General features: G+C 40.7%; 2 protein-coding genes across 4 annotated transcripts; one reads left to right on the forward strand and one right to left on the reverse strand.

Annotated features, from left to right (window-relative positions):
- Positions 1–2065: 2065 nt before the first annotated feature.
- On the reverse strand, positions 2066–4800 carry LOC120570813 (lens fiber membrane intrinsic protein-like). 3 transcript variants are annotated; one of them, XM_039819373.1, is made up of 6 exons: positions 4725–4747; positions 4488–4644; positions 3326–3534; positions 2989–3138; positions 2760–2894; positions 2066–2441 (listed from the first exon to the last, which is right to left on the reverse strand). In XM_039819373.1, the coding sequence occupies exons 2-6, from the start codon at positions 4505–4507 to the stop codon at positions 2380–2382; spliced, it is 576 nt and encodes a 191-aa protein (XP_039675307.1). In that variant the 5' UTR covers positions 4508–4644; positions 4725–4747; the 3' UTR covers positions 2066–2379. The 3 variants fall into 3 exon arrangements, with proteins under 3 accessions (XP_039675307.1, XP_039675308.1, XP_039675305.1); XM_039819374.1 differs by lacking the exon at positions 4488–4644 and having other exon boundaries at positions 4725–4800; XM_039819371.1 differs by lacking the exon at positions 4725–4747 and having other exon boundaries at positions 4488–4700.
- A 2501-nt stretch (positions 4801–7301) lies between these two features.
- On the forward strand, positions 7302–15708 carry LOC120571624 (ubiquilin-4-like). The gene is made up of 11 exons (XM_039820681.1): positions 7302–7445; positions 9011–9162; positions 9471–9619; positions 9725–9987; positions 10156–10314; positions 10478–10700; positions 10812–10951; positions 11510–11593; positions 13645–13760; positions 13844–14126; positions 14213–15708. Exons 1-11 carry the CDS (start codon positions 7302–7304, stop codon positions 14363–14365), a joined length of 1866 nt encoding a protein of 621 aa, XP_039676615.1. The 3' UTR covers positions 14366–15708.
- The last annotated feature ends 438 nt before the right edge of the window (positions 15709–16146 follow it).

The following is a 16146-nucleotide window of genomic DNA, read 5'->3' on the forward strand; positions in this document are numbered from 1 at the left end:
CCACCCTAAGCACAGTACTTCAATAAATACAATTTCCACCATTTCCCCCTTCCTAAATTTGTTTTGTTATGTAAGTGTGTTTAAAATGTCTGTGCTGCTGTGTCCCACACAAACAGCTGGGCGAACATCTGCCTCAGAAAGGGACAGTGTTCTAACTTGGAGAGAGGGCAAATTCCTATTTGAAGGGAGAGATATTGCAGGTCTGTAAAATTAGCCATATTTAGCAAACTGCCAGATATATAATCAGGCTTCGTCAGTGAAAACTACCAGGTGTTATCACCGACACCATGTTCAACAAACACTTTGGCTAATAGAAGGGTGAGCAGACTTGCTGTGTCCAGCGCAGACGCCTTGGAGGGGTGACTTTAACCTTGCATTCCTGCATCACATTCCTCACCTACTTTGTAATGATTTAGAGTATCGCCCACTTTAGGTTACATTTCAACTGTAGGTACAAACTTGGTCTGGCCAGTTTCTGTTGGTAATACATGAGCTGTTTTAAAAGAAACTGCAGCTGAGATGGGATCATAATGCAAACTGTTTCACAATAGAGTTAATATTGCAAATGTACTGTACATCAGAATAAGGAAGATGATGCCACTAAAACATCTCATATTTTCTCACTTACTGCATTAATGCCAAGAAAATTGTGTTTTGTTGCGTAAATAAAGTTTTGTTTTAAGGTAAAACATATTGTAATTAGAATACCGGCAATTTGCTTCCCTTGTTTTGGGAAAAATAATATTTTATGACAGTGTCATCCATCACATTTCAAGATAATTGTGCAATGTCATTTTCTGAGCTGATAAAAAGACCATGACGTTTCAATCTTTTTCTATAATCCATTACAAAAACACACAATACAAACTACCCATTGTGTTAAAGAAATATATGATAATTGCTCACTTTTTACTTTGTGTATAAGTGAAGGGACATATGAATGAAAATCCCACCACCATCCTCACATGCTCAGTTTTTATACCACCAGTGCAATAAAACCTAGCAATTGTAGTTCTGCAGTAAACAAATATTACTAATCATTTACTTGACTTGCTAAAATGTGACCATTTGCCAAGTTATCCCACGGGGTATTAAAAACGGGCCTCAGCAAAAGCTTTAGAATGGGGTTATGAAAGAATCAGGAGAAAAGCACACAATATTACAGAGCTTATCTCTTCAGAGCAGCCACAGGGACCAAGAATGGAAACTTGGATCAAGGGATCTGTCCAGTGACTGTTTACATTTCTCTCATTGTTTCTGCGTCACCAAGTAGCCAAAGCATTCATTACCCCAGCAACTACTGCTCCTCTTCTCCCAGCTGATGATGAGGAATGGACGAGTACCAAAAAAAGGAGGAAGCTGTTATTAAGGACATGGCAGTTGAACAATCAGTGGCTGGAGACCCCACCCTGGTCCACCCCGGTCCAGGAACATGATCTTCTCCTCAGGTTGTGTTGTGCTGTAATTACTGTAGCCTGTTCTGCACACACATGCAGGCACAAGCATCACTTTTGCATGTGCTGCCTGTACTTGAGTGTACTCATGGGATGTCAACAACAACAAACATGTTGTGGAAGATCATGCTGGCAGCCAGAGGCAACGCCTTCTCCCATTAAACAACAACTTCATAAAGAACAAACACAGTGTTGGGGGAATCCTTGCCAGATGTACTGAAGCAGGAACAAATCAAATAGCTCCAGAGGGAATCCTGAGACACACATATGTACTATATACCTTTGATGTATTGTTCTCTGCTGTGTAGACTAATATTTAATACATACCTTCCCACAATATATTACGCCTACTACTGTAAAGCATTACAGTATAGTATATTTTTAGTTTCTGTGATGCAGGTTTTGCTCCAATGTAAAGAGTTAGAGCATTACGACTGTATAAATGATTGATGTCCCTCAACAGTCTGTAATCTTATCAGATATTTTATCCTGATTCAACCAGTAATGCACATCTGCCATCAAATCCAAGTGCTCTGCTCTGGTAGTTCTAGTGGAGTGCTTCAGTGCTGCCATCTCCTGGTGGCCTTTCAGTACAGCTGCAAAAATTACACTAACATTTGAGGACCATCTTTATTGAATGTGCCCATTTACAGTATTTTTTTTTTTTTATTAGATTTTACCAATATCATCTTACAATAATTATACACATGATTAGTTTTATTAAGATCCTGTTTGCTATCATCAAACAATATCCACTTTTAGAAAACGTGTTAAGCAGACCCTCAAAGGCCTCTGGGAGCAGCATCCAACGTCATCTCTTCAGTAGATCAGTCAACACTGTTGTCCTCCAACTTCTGTTTGTCCTCAACTCAAAGTGTCATTGTCCTCTTTTTTATTTATTTTTTAACAAACTGTCTATCTCCCTCTAGCGTGGGCCATTTCCTCTCCTGCATTCACACATTCTGTAAGCACATATGTAGAAAATACCTGCAACAGACAGATGCAATGTATTTGATGATGCACATTATGTATGATAAGAAAATGTAATTCAATGAGTATACAAACAATAGTTAAACAATTTGGCTTTAAATATATATTTAGATTTCATTGATACTGTATTAATGTGACTAGAGATGATCTCTTAATATGTTGCAAAAAGGGTTATTGTCTACAATATATTTTATAGTAGCTTCTGTAGTTATTCTGTAGTTATACTCTTCTGAGCTCTCTGACAACTCTGAATAATACATAGAGTTTACTTTATGTCTGGACAAAGATTGACTCCCAGCCTTTGTCCTTTCTCACCTGCAAAGAAGTTCATGAGCATGGCCACCCAGCCCAGTATGTAGGACCAGGAGAAGCGCCAGTCACCAAAGCGCCTCCCCAGGAAGTTGACGGTCACTCCAGTATAAATGGCCATACCCAGCAGAACAAAGAAAGCTAGGAAGACAAGGAGGTACATTGCAGTTATGATTGAGGTAAGTGTGTGTGTGTGTGTGTGTGTGTGTGTTTGTTCAGAAGAACCAAGACTTACTGGAGACAAAAAACATGATTCCTGCAGCAAAGGAGCGGTTGAACCTTTCAAAGGAGGAGAAGTGAGCGAATGACATGATGCCAGCGATAATGCCTGCAAAGCATGACATCCCTGAAAGGATCATGAAGGCCCTGGTGGCATTCCAGTAAGCTGAAAGGAAACAGGCAGAAATCATCAGATACAGTATGCCATTCTTAGCTGTATATGGCATCAGAAAGCATTTCTCACACAAAGAAAAAGGCATGTCTCTTGCATTAGTACGTACTCAAATTTACAGGGACATTGAAATTGTGGGCTGGGGGTTCAAGATTTTGAAAGACATCCTGGGTGTCCTTACCTATGCTGTCAGTTTGCATGTAGCACTTGTTGGACATGCAGTACCTCCACAGACCCTGGTGGGCATAGCTTCCAGAGAGACGGTACTGCATCCAGTAGTCAGTTGCAGTGGAGACCACCAACAGGATATTACCAACAATAGCACAGAACAGGCCTCCTCCCATGAAGCTGTACATCTTGAGCTGAGATAACGGGGCTGCTGCAGAGCAACTGTGACGTAGTAAGGAAAAATGGAAGAAAAAAAAATAAGTTAAGGGTATTGCAGATATTGTAAAAATTTTAAAAATCATGTTTTGCTATCCATGTACTGCACACACATGTTCCCACACAGAATTACAGTGTCAAAGTCAAATTTAAGACATCTGGCACTTTATGTACACACACACATACTGTCTCAACACCTACAACGTGAGAGGTTTAATATATGATTGTTAAAATAAAGACAATATGAATTAAAATATGTTCGAAAATACACTTTAGTTTTCAATCTGCCATTTGCAATAGAAGACCACAATGGAAATAAACCCTAAGTCTTTTTTGTGTGTAATTTAATCCTCAACCATTTCAAATATCCTAGCCTGTCATTGTGATCAGCCTAATCTGTGTGTGTGTGACACAGATAGATAACCTTAGAATTGAAGAAAGACTGTAGTTTAAAATCTATCTATCTATCTATCTATCTATCTATCTATCTATCTATCTATCTATCTATCTATCTATCTATCTATCTATCTATCTATCTATCTATCTATCTATCTATCTATCTATCTATCTATCTATCTATCTATCTATCTATCTATCTATCTATCTGTATATCTTACATGGCACTATACATGTACAATGACATCTTAAAAAATGTATTACTATTCAACATATTCATACAAATTCTGCCAACACTTCACAAAGCATCTGTAAAAAAGTGTTGTGATAGTAAAATCTGTTCAGTTAAATTAAATACTTGATTGCACTTTTCACATATGATGCCAGCCAATCATAAAGCCATTCCGCAATAAGAACAAACAGATAATTATGAACAAACATCCAAACTGAAAATATCACGTCATATATGAACATGCAACAAGCACATGTATAGCTGCTTAAAGCCCTGATTTGTGACTAACATACTCTATAAACAAACATTTACGGTAATAAAACATATTTACCTTTTCTTTAGTGGAACCATCACTATTAGTTAAACAGGTGCAAAGTAAAAAAGTAAAAGCTATGATGTTGCAGTTTGTTGTTGTTCCCCTTCCCAATCCTCATGTCACACCAGTGCTTGTTCAGCTGTAATGAGGTTTTATCTGATTCTGCCGGCGTCTGTCCAATCACAGTCATCATAAGTGAAAATGTATTGCTCTAGGATACACACAAAAAGCACACAACATTTTATCCCTTACCTTGTTTCTGGAAATGCACCCTCTCTACTGCCCACCTTGCTGAGGTAAAGAGAGAGAGAGAGAGAGAGAGAGAGAGAGAGAGAGAGAGAGAGAGAGAGAGAGAGAGAGAGAGAGAGAGAGAGAGCTATTGCACACTTGGGGGGAAAGAGAGAGAGTCACAGACAATACTACAACCAAAAAGTTGTCCACTCGTTTTTCTGTCGATGAAAGCAAAATCCTTTGCAGCAATCAGTCTCCCTGTGTGGGATGCACTTGAATGAGACACCGTTCATGTGACCCTGTACATTTGGGTCTATGTGTGTGGGGTTTGTGGGGCCTTGGAAAAGGGGTGGTGGTCCATGTTTCTTTTTTGTTTTGTTTTTGTTTGTTTGTAAATGGTGTGCACTAGAACTGGGGATATGCATAGGTATGCAGGACTGTCTGTGTCAATGCAACATGCTGAAACACTCACTTTTCTTTCAGTGCTGATACACCGTGGCATATGGAGGGACACATATAGAGCGAGCGCTCTATACATGCAGTGTCTCTCTACATCTACTATAGGATTGTCTTAACTGAGATCAAATAAAATATATGGTTTTATATCCTGAGACATTACGGACTGCAGGACTTGAGATGAATATTTAGAAAATTATCTTTTTCAGCAACTAATGACTCACAAAAACAATTACAAAAAGTAAACTTTACAAATCTTGTATTCAAAAGATTAACATACAAAACATGACATACTTTGTAGTGTCCAAGGATTCAAAACAATTACCACAGATTAAATCTGTGGTAATTGTTTTAACATGCATTGTTGTAACAACAGAGGTCAGGGATTATGAGTAATATAAGAGATTGTTGGATATTCTGTTTGAATGTGTTTGGGTATGTGCATGAACATAAGTGAGGGCATGTTTCAGTCTCTCAGTCTGTGAAAAAATGAATAAGAAAGGACAGATACTGTATGGACTGGTGGCCATAAGGTTAGAGAAGTGACCCCCATCGACGGGCCTTAAGGTTTAAGGCCCAACTATTCCAGTGGAACTACCTTTGGCACACAGATTAGACTTTGGGAACTGGGCAGCTTTCAGGTCCTACTGAATGCATGTGTTTTTTAGGAAGGCCCTGTTTTCAGCCAATCCTCTCTGTATGGGTAAAAATGATCAAGAGATAATGGTAAGGGAAAAAATGTAAGAGAGCATGTGTCCATGATAAACTGTTGCTTGCACCTCTGGCCCAAGCCCGGGGCAACAGAGGAGTGGGGGTCTCACTGAATGACTCTTGAACAGGTCATCATTAGTCACACAGGCTGGATTAACATTATTAATTCCAAATTATCACTGTATTATTGGTAACACTTTAAAGTGTCTGATATAAGACCGGCTTTTGGGTCCCCCAATACTCTGAGGTAGGGTTGATCCCTTACAAAGGTTCCCCTAAACCCTGAGGAAGGAGCCTGACCATTAGGGATCGTGCAGGCATCTTCAGATGTATTCATAACTAAAGAGACACAGCCCACAGGGCCCAGCCATCTATAACAAAAAAGTAATTCCCATCTGTGGTTACAACACTGTTACCACAATTCATTGGTTGGTCAAAACTGGTAATAAGGCTGACAGTCACTATAAGCATACAGTCAACAGATGCAGACACATAATGATGTAATACTTGCCACAGAGCAATTGCTGATGTGATGATGACCATAACAATGTAAAAAGAGGACAATTTGTCTCCTCAGATTCAGAAACAGCTATGAGTGTGGAAATAACAGAGCAACACCGGCAATTAATCATACGCATAGTTTGTTTTCAGACTTGGAGCTGGGTAATTTGGATGTTGAACTGGTTAATTAAGCATGACAGTATGCTTGATGATGCAACTTTAAACTCAAATGTAAGCAAAACTTAATTTGAACATATGCTCTGATTCTTGACTGCTGGAGCATGTAAGATGTTTAATTAATTTGATTCAATGAATTTTTAGACCAAAAAAAATAAATGGTAAAGACACAGCACTTCCTGAGGTCTCTAACATTTGTCCCCTGTTAATTTTTTTTTTGGTGGGGAGTTTATCCTCTGAATCGAGGATAGAGGGTGTTGTATGCTGTACAGATTATAAAGCCCCTTGAGGCAGTTGTGTGATGTTGGGCTATATAGTGGACTTCACTTGACTTAACCACTTCAATTTGACTTTGCAACTTATTTTTTATAACTGAGTGTTTTTATTATTTATTAATCTGTCTACATTTTGATTAAGTAATCGTTATTTATTTTACTTACAATATTTAAAATAGAGTAAAGCAGCAAATCCGCACATTTCATTCATGTTGGGTAGAATAGCTAAATGCTCAGAAAAGTTTCCTGACTTTTAACTACCGCTTTTAGTGACATGATCTAACAGGCAGCTTCTTCAAACATCACATAAACCTTTATCAACAACAGAGAATTCAGGGGAAACCCATGGATGTACGGAAACCATGCAGGCCGACGTGGGAACTCCTGAGACTCGTTCTGTTCTGGAAAGAGGTTTGACCTCTTATGACCCGGAAGCTGACGCCAGCCAGACCCGAGCTGTTCCATCGGCGGAGTAAAGATGGCTGACCAAGGCGCCGCAGATCCTGGTAATAACAACAATAATACACCTGAAGCATCGGAGGGAACTATTATTAAGGTCACAGTAAAAACCCCTAAAGACAAAGAAGAAATCGCCATCGCAGAAGATGCTTCTGTCACTCAGGTTGGTCGATGATCTCGCAGGAGGGGAGCTGGCTTGTGCTCTAACGTCATGCCCCTGCCCACAACTTCAGCCACGAAGCTAACGTTAGTAGTTAGCCGTGTTAGCATTTGTCGTCACTCTTACCGGCTAACTTATAGTGTGTGAAATCAAAGAGGTTGTGTGTAATGAAAGTATTACTGCTTGGGTCAACAATTGTTCGGCGTTATCAACGTTTTTGACATCCAGTAAAGAGATACAACCACGTTAATTTTTGAAATGGCTAACCGGCTAGCCAGCTAACGGTAACAGATAGCTAGCTAGGTAACGTTAGCCTACTCAGCTTGCGAGCTAAGCCAACGTTGGCTAACTGAAGCCAAACAAGTGTCAGCTGACGGGTTTGCGCTCAAGCAATAATGGCCTGATAGAAACCACGAAAGTGGTTGTGGATGGAGGACATGGTGAATCGCTTTCATTTCCCATTCCAGCTCAACAGTTTTGACGATGCTAAAGCTTGCTAATACTCTAGAACATTCTCACTGCTGCCACTGAGTCATTCAGCTTTCCAGGGAATAAGAGATAGTCTCAGAGCTGCTGGTGGCTTGGCGACGTGTTGCAGTTAAACCATAATTCAATCATGTAGCCATACACTAGTCAAGCTAATATCAGTACAGTGTGGTCTAAGTAGCCATTTTCTTTGGTTGTGTGTGTGTTGCCTGTTTATAGTATACCGTATTCACGTGTGTTTCATTGTCAAACATTGGACTTAGGTCTTTCCCTTGCAAGTGTGTGTTATCGTCCTTATCTACACGTAGCTTTATACTTGAAATACATAATGAGAAAATTTTGCATTCTTTGAGACATACATTTTCACATAACGTTACAGTGGTGTGAAATAGTTAAAGCTGAGAACTGATGTAAATAACAGCATTCTTTGTTCTCTATTCTTTTCGAATCCTCATCTTCTACCACAGTGGTTGCTAGTCTTCCAGGGGTGCTCACAAAACAATAATAAAAGCAAACTGCTATTTAAAATCACAAATCAATAGAAAAAAATAAACATCTATGTGAGATTCATCTGCTTTTGATTCAGTAACGTTTTGAAATAAATTATACTTTTGATCTAATGTTGGTTGGTGACTCTGTCTCATTTGTTTCAGCTATCAACATTTATATCCTATACATAAATGTACCTGTGTGCTGTATCTGCACACCATGCAGCTGATTGAAGTGCAGTGTTAATATAATATTCCTCTTATTTTCAATGAAAATAAAAGATGTAACAAGAGAGCAGCTTCCTTTAGGCTAAGACCATTTTCTGTGTGAATTACACTTTTCACAATAGTCAAAGAGTAGCCATTATTTGCTGGATTTGGAGTGTTTAGACCACTACTAATAGAATAAGTACAGAGGACTTTGAAATTGTAAGGCCTAAATGTTGCCACAGAACAGAAACTGATTCAAGCAGCATTACTGAGGTGTTACCATCTTATTATTCTTGATACTATCCATTTAATTTCCTGTTTCCTTCTCACCTCCTTCTCCTTGTTCTATTTTCGATCTAATCTCTCTTCATTGCTGTCTTTTAGTTTAAAGAAGAGATCTCGAGGCGGTTCAAAGCCAAACAGGACCAGTTGGTTCTGATTTTTGCAGGGAAGATCTTGAAGGATGGCGACAGCCTCAGCCAACACGGCATCAAGGATGGCCTGACGGTTCACCTGGTCATAAAGACAGCACACAAGTAAGGCTACATTTATCATAAAAGCATGTTGGTTCAACAGATCATTTTGTAGCAGGCCTGTAATAAAGATGAATTTGCCTTGCAATACAATCTTGGTGTGGAATTCAGTGAACAGCAATTGTTGCATTTATTTTTAACTGACTATATTTGTATGTGGCTATGTGTGTATCTATATGTTGCTATGTGTACTGACTGTGGAAACAAATGCCCCTCTGTGGCAAAGAATCTAAATCTAACTAAGTGTCCAGGCACACTTTTCGCTTAGATAAACACTGAATTTCTCACATATCTACAAATTATCTCTATAGGGCTGGAGATGGCGGTAGCACCTCGGCCTCTAGCTCAACCTCCACTCAAGCAGGCAATACCTCCACCTCTAGTCCAAGTACCAACCCCTCGTCCACAGCAGGCTCTACTGGCACTGCTGCACCACCCACACAGACGCCCAACATACTGAGTGAGTCCACCTGTGTGTAACTATTTACATTCAGACACCCATTATTAGTTTAGCCCCACAAAGATAATGTGTGTAACCATCATTCACCCATCTGGTCTCCCTCAGCTGGCTTTGGTGACCTGGCTGGCCTAGCTGGAATGGGCATGGGCTCAGCTAACTTCATGGAGCTGCAGCAGCAGATGCAGAGGCAACTCATGTCCAACCCAGAGATGCTTTCTCAGATCATGGAGAACCCGTTGGTGCAGAACATGATGTCCAACCCAGACCTGATGAGACAGATGATCATGGCCAACCCTCAGATGCAACAGCTGATGGAACGCAACCCTGAGATCTCCCACATGCTCAACAACCCTGAGCTCATGAGACAGGTAATTGAAATGGAGAGCAGAATCACACTTAGATAGTTAGCACAAGCATGACTACAGTAGGTTCCCACTGCATTTGCACTGTTTATTCAGGATTTAGGATTTGCCTTCTTCTGTTTAGAATGACATTTTACTGACTTGCCTCCTCTCTCCATTTATCTCACCTCCCAGACCATGGAGCTAGCTAGGAACCCGGCCATGATGCAGGAAATGATGCGGAACCAGGACCGGGCTCTGAGCAACTTGGAGAGCATCCCAGGAGGTTACAATGCCTTGCGGAGGATGTACACCGACATCCAGGAACCCATGTTCAGCGCTGCCAGGGAACAGGTATCTGGGAGGAATGTTTACTGATCGAATACTTGTTTGTTTGCGCTGTGTTAATCCTTCTTAGTGTTTGTTTTCACACATTTGTCTGTTTTTTCTTGCCAGTTTAACTATGTTTCAATGTTTTTTGATGTATTTTGAATGTGTCCAATCTCTTTCCCTGTAGTTTGGTAGCAACCCATTTTCAGCTCTAGGTGGGAATTCTGAGTCTGGTGCCCAGCCATCACGGACAGAGAACCGGGAGCCCCTGCCTAATCCATGGGGGCCACCAAATTCTTCTAACCCCTCTGAGAGTGGAGGGGCCACCACAGGAAGCACGAGCACCACTGGGGGCACCAACCCCAGTGTGTCCAACCCTCTGGGCATCAATCCTGCCAGTCTGGGCAATGGTAAGACGGAGCAGGCTATGATTCTCAATACACCTGCATGCTAAGTCATTTATGTACTTAGCTGTATACACATGTACATAAATAAACTCCATTCTTTTCTGTGTGTTGCAGGGATGTTCAACAGCCCAGGCATGCAGAGTTTACTGCAGCAGATCTCGGAAAACCCTCAGTTGATGCAGAACATGCTGTCCGCTCCCTACATGCGCAGTATGATGCAGTCACTGTCTCAAAACCCAGAGTTGGCCTCCCAGGTATAAAACAGAAAGATGCGTGCACACAAACATACACACCAACCACACAGAAAATGCCCACAGATATAGTCATATTACAGTGCAAATCCTGGTTGTTTAGATTCACTTTTTGTTCAGATTGTGTACCACATGTGGAATCGATTGATTAAGTCTGCCGTTTGTAATGACTTTAAATAGCAGGATCTAGGTAGGCCTGTTATGCATTAGGCCAATAAGCCCAGCTATTTAGTGCATACTCAACAGAGGGTTTTATGTTAAGCTCAACTGCATTTGCAGCAAGTTGTAAGAAAGAACAAACAACACAGTTCTGACTTAAGTTGGTTCTAACAAACAAGGCTGAATGTTTGGCAAACCAGAAAAACCTTACAGTGGAGTGTTGCGGCCTTCACAAACCGTGACATGAAAGATGGGGGAGACTCGAGAACTTTTATTTCTGTTATTCAGCATTTTGTTTGAAACCTTTGCCAAGGTGCATTAAGCATACTCTAGTGAGTTAGCAGCATTGCCAGATGTGGAATGACACATTACCTTCACTGTCTTTCTCTTTCTCTCTACCAGGTTTTGATGAATAACCCCTTGTTTGCTGGAAACCCACAGCTGCAGGAACAGTTCAGATCTCAGTTGCCCATCTTTCTGCAGCAGGTACCACACACATTTCAGTCCGATAATTCAGTCCTGCATAGGGTTGGGTACTTTTCACATCTGAACCAATACCACTACCGATACCGGTACCTGGATTTCAGTTCCGGTACCCAACGGTACTTTTTTCGGTACTTTCCCTCTGTAATTACAAAAAATCTATTTTATATATATATATATATATATATATATATATATATATATATATATATATATATATATATATATATAATTCCAAACCTATTTACTTAGAACAATGTTATTTGTTTAGAATATTTTACACTGACAGAAATTATTATTTACAAAAAATAAAACCCCTCCCTCTCTCCTCCCAAATGTGTCCCTACAACCTGTTAAATTGAATAATTATACATTTCTTACTCACTGTAACTTTTTTGTTGTATTTGTATATTATTATATTTTAGGCTGTTTTATTTTAATCATGACCGTTTTTAATCGCTCTTTAATGTTTCATGTAAAGCACTTTGAATTGCCTTGTTGCTGAAAGCTGCTGTAGAAATAAAGTTGCCTTGCTTTACAACCTCAGCCTGTCAGTCCCCCGGCATTGAAACCACTGTTGTGCCTGCTCGTGTGATAGGAAGTGTAACGTCAACAGCACCGCAACCGCTTTCGGCTCGCCATTAATATCATATCACAGTGAAAGGTGTCAAAGTTTTGAAAAACTGTAACCACACTTGAAATAACTTTATCGGCATTGCCGTGACTGTGACTTCAACAAAACTGCAGAGCCGACGTAGTTTGCTCCGTCCGCACCTCTGCACGCGCGTGTGTCGGACCTCTGCTCTCTGTCAACGTGCAGAGAGGACAGATAAGCTTGCGCTTACTCTCAGGTACCGAAATTTGGCACCGTTTGATTTCACGTGAACCAATACTCTGTAGTACCTACGTGATTTGGTCGGTACCGGTAAAAGAGTTCGGTACCAAACCTTAGTCCTGCATTGTTAATCCCCAGTAGGACAAAGAAAGTCCTCGTGACATAACAAAGAATGGTACTGATTGGCCCATAGGGGGCAGTTTAGATTTTTTGATTTAAAAGAAAAAGGTTCTTTTTTAAGGTTTTCTTTACCAGTCTTAGGCCTCAGGCACCTCTAACAATGCTCAATAAATAACAAAAAAGGAAATCACAGAAAAGGTAAAAAAAATAGTTAAAGTTAGGATATAGGGCTAAAATATGAACAAATTAAATATAAAGGAAGTATTGCCAGGTCTAAATACCAAGCATTTGGCAAATACGTGGCTAAAAGCTGATTTATGCTTCTGCATCGAATCGACGGCGTACACCCGCAGACCCCTCTGCGTCGCCGCAAACCTCTCTCCGAGCCCTCCGTTGTAGCTCGATGTGCACCTCCAAAAATGTGTAACTTTGCGTCGAGGCGACGCAGACCACAAGGACTGTGATTGGTCAACTTGTCCTGTGTGTTGATAGTCTGTGTTTCAAGCAGCCTACTGTGGGGAGTAGCAACATGCTAGTTCACTGACATAAGCTTTGCAAATAAACTCCGACATATTTTGGTTACAATGACGGGGTTATCCGTTTGTAAAGTGTCTATATGTCAGTAAAATTTTTAAATTAGCACTTTGCCAGCAAGCAGTACTTTGTGGGCAGTTGTGCTAAAGTTTGCTTGCTAACATAACATGAACTGGCTGGCAGACACCTCGCAAATAACCTCAGACTTGTTTTCTAGTTACAGTAACTAGGTCAGTGGATTAATAAGATTAATATTTTAGCAGTCTATGGGGTTTGCCATTCTGAGTACCGTTTCGGTGGTGAGCGACAGACACAGGCGACACCCCCTAGCCTTATGGCGGTGAAATGCACCGCGATGCAAAGAAATCCCAACACAGAACTCTGAAAGGGTCACGACGGCGAAGCTACGGCCTGGAGTTGACGCAGAAGCATAAAACAGCCTTTAGGTGTTGTCTTTTCACAAAGTTAGGGTACAGTAAATGGACTGCTAATTGGTTGGTTGGTTGGTTGGTTGGTTGGTTGGTTGGTTGGTTAATTCATTGCTACATTCTCTGTTTGGTTGCAGATGCAGAACCCAGAAGCCCTGTCAGTGATGACCAATCCACGGGCCATGCAAGCTCTAATGCAGATCCAACAGGGTCTACAGACACTGCAGACAGAAGCACCAGGCCTAATGCCCAGGTATGCTCTCACAGACAGATATACACGTATTGCTTTTTTGTATTTTTTCTTTTCTAACTCTTCTGTTTTTCCTTTTGCCCTAGTTTAATGACTGGTGGAGTTCCTGGTGGAATTCCCGGTGGAATTCCTGGTGGAATTCCTGGTGGAATTCCTGGTGGAATTCCCGGTGGAATGCCTGGTGGAATGCCTGGTGGAATGCCCGGTGGAATCGCTGGTGGAATTCCTGGCATACCCACAGGTGGGGGCATGCCCACAGAGAACCCGGCCTCCTCACCCAGCAGTGCAGGAACGAACGCCGCCCAGCAGCAGCTGATGCAACAGATGCTCCAGATGTTTGCTGGAGGAGGTGGAGGAGGAAGTGCAACGGTACACAAATAAGCGCATGCACTGATATTACATCTTTCACACCTCTGTTTTTTTTTAAAATTCCATTAATTTCCCTTCCCCTGTAGACCCAGACCCCAGAGGTGAGGTTCCAGTCCCAGCTGGATCAGCTGAGCGCCATGGGCTTCATCAACCGCGAGGCCAACCTGCAGGCCCTCATCGCTACTGGAGGAGACATCAATGCCGCCATCGAGAGACTGCTGGGCTCACAGCCCTCGTAAAGACATACAGTACATACTGACACACAGACACGTGCATACATACCTAACTCATAAACCCACCCAGCATCTACAGAGAACCAAGAGAAATTTAAGTGTATTTTCCCAAACTTTGCAGAAGAAACTTGGGCAGGATCTGTAAGACCCTCATTCTACATCTGTTCTCAGATCATTCCCTAGTCCCCATACTTTTTGGCATCATCCAACCAGATCTCTGTCCCAGAGTGCTGCTGTAGAGCCGGACTGAACCACTCTCACCTTGAGGGGTGTTCTGGTGCAGAGAAAAGAAGCGAAAACCTCTCCTGAAAAGGGACTCCCAACCATTTCTTCATTCATTGTTTTCTTCACATAAAACTGGAGTCAAGTGTTGCAGACAAACATTTACATAATGCAGAATAAATCCATGTGATGTGATTGGCTGTTGGCTCTGTTTCACACATGGCCATTGTAAGGCAGTTTGTTAGCATTTAACTAGCAAATCCATACATGAACATTTACTGGTATACAGACAGTAATCCTGAACAAGAAAAGGAAGATATCTTGTCCATACAGGCGTTCAACCCCATTCCTCCCTTTTCCCCCATACTCAAGATTCTACATAAATAGCTGTTTTTGCCCAACGACTTTAACTATTTATTGCAAGTGCTTAAGAAAATGACGCCCTCCACACTTCCCTAAACTTGTAATTTGTCATTCCAGATGAAAGTGCCCACTAACGGGTGCTCAGTGTCTTTTTCTTCTGAGGCACCACTGCTGTGCCTTCTGTCCTTCCCTGCCCTATAAGAGCATTGTCGGCAAAGACACCCCCCATTCAGTGGGTTCATTACAAACCTCCAATAAATTCCACACAGCATCATCCAGGACGGTAACCATAATCAAATATCACATTGTAGCAGCTCCAAAGCAGAGGAAGCTGTTAGAGTGAATACAAATGAAACAAACAAGCTTTTCTTTCATTTTAATCTGATTCTTCTTTTTTATTATTATTATTATTTTTTTTTTTGAGGTGCAGTTAGTACCTAGAGATAATTATGATTTGTCTCGCATTAAATAAACATGGAAATCAAGTGAGAAAAAAAAAATGAATAAATAATGTAAAGGCTTTACAAACAGTTATGGTATGGTGGCACCATACGTTTCTAAAATCAAGTTCTAGGTTGTTATTTTTCTTTTTCTTTTGAAAATCTCAGCATTGTAGTTGTGGTAACCTTGGCAACTGCTTCTATAGCTTTGCTTTGTCTGTTGACCTCAGCTGAAAAAGAAAATCCATCTCACAATTGAACATGTTGGAACTAACTTTTAACAGTACTGTACTAAAAAAGAATAAAACATGGTCAAAAACTGTCTACGCCCTGTGTCAGGTGATTATAGCCTTGTGATGGTGTAAGATGACGCCTGTAGCTTTCCTTCATTCAAATTTTATGGTCTTGAAGTTCATATAAAGTAACTATGATCTGCTTCTGTTGTTTAATATGAAAATGTTGCATATTGTAATGTAAATAATCAGTTTTTGGGTGAACAAATGGCCCAGTTTGTTTGGTACAGGTATGGATAACACTTCATGTTACAGATATTTCTCATATTTCCCAATGATGTCATAGAAAAAAACTAATATGTAACCCTTATCTCTAAATTTGCTGGTTGCCACTGTTTCATATTATAATGGTTTTAAGTTGCATAATTATTACATGTACATTCAAAATCAAACAAAGTTAGTACTGCAGGCCAAATCAAATCTCTACCCACATCCCTGTAGGCTTCAGACATGGGCAAAATGGTGTTGT

This window comes from Perca fluviatilis, chromosome 13, assembly GCF_010015445.1.
Source record: "Perca fluviatilis chromosome 13, GENO_Pfluv_1.0, whole genome shotgun sequence".
NCBI lineage: Eukaryota > Metazoa > Chordata > Actinopteri > Perciformes > Percidae > Perca > Perca fluviatilis.

What these genes read in the sequence shown, in the direction of transcription:
- LOC120570813 (XM_039819373.1), bottom strand. Translation starts at nt 4,507, where the DNA reads ATGGTTCCACTAAAGAAAAG. An exon ending in ATGGTTCCACTAAAGAAAAG is followed by an intron (nt 3,535 to 4,487) that starts GTAAATATGTTT and finishes ACTACGTCACAG; the next exon opens with TTGCTCTGCAGCAGCCCCGT. An exon ending in GCTCATGAACTTCTTTGCAG is followed by an intron (nt 2,442 to 2,759) that starts GTGAGAAAGGAC and finishes TGTCTGTTGCAG; the next exon opens with GTATTTTCTACATATGTGCT.
- LOC120571624 (XM_039820681.1), top strand. Translation starts at nt 7,302, where the DNA reads ATGGCTGACCAAGGCGCCGCAGATCCTGGTAATAACAACAATAATACA. An exon ending in GTCATAAAGACAGCACACAA is followed by an intron (nt 9,163 to 9,470) that starts GTAAGGCTACAT and finishes TTATCTCTATAG; the next exon opens with GGCTGGAGATGGCGGTAGCA. An exon ending in ACCCTGAGCTCATGAGACAG is followed by an intron (nt 9,988 to 10,155) that starts GTAATTGAAATG and finishes CTCACCTCCCAG; the next exon opens with ACCATGGAGCTAGCTAGGAA.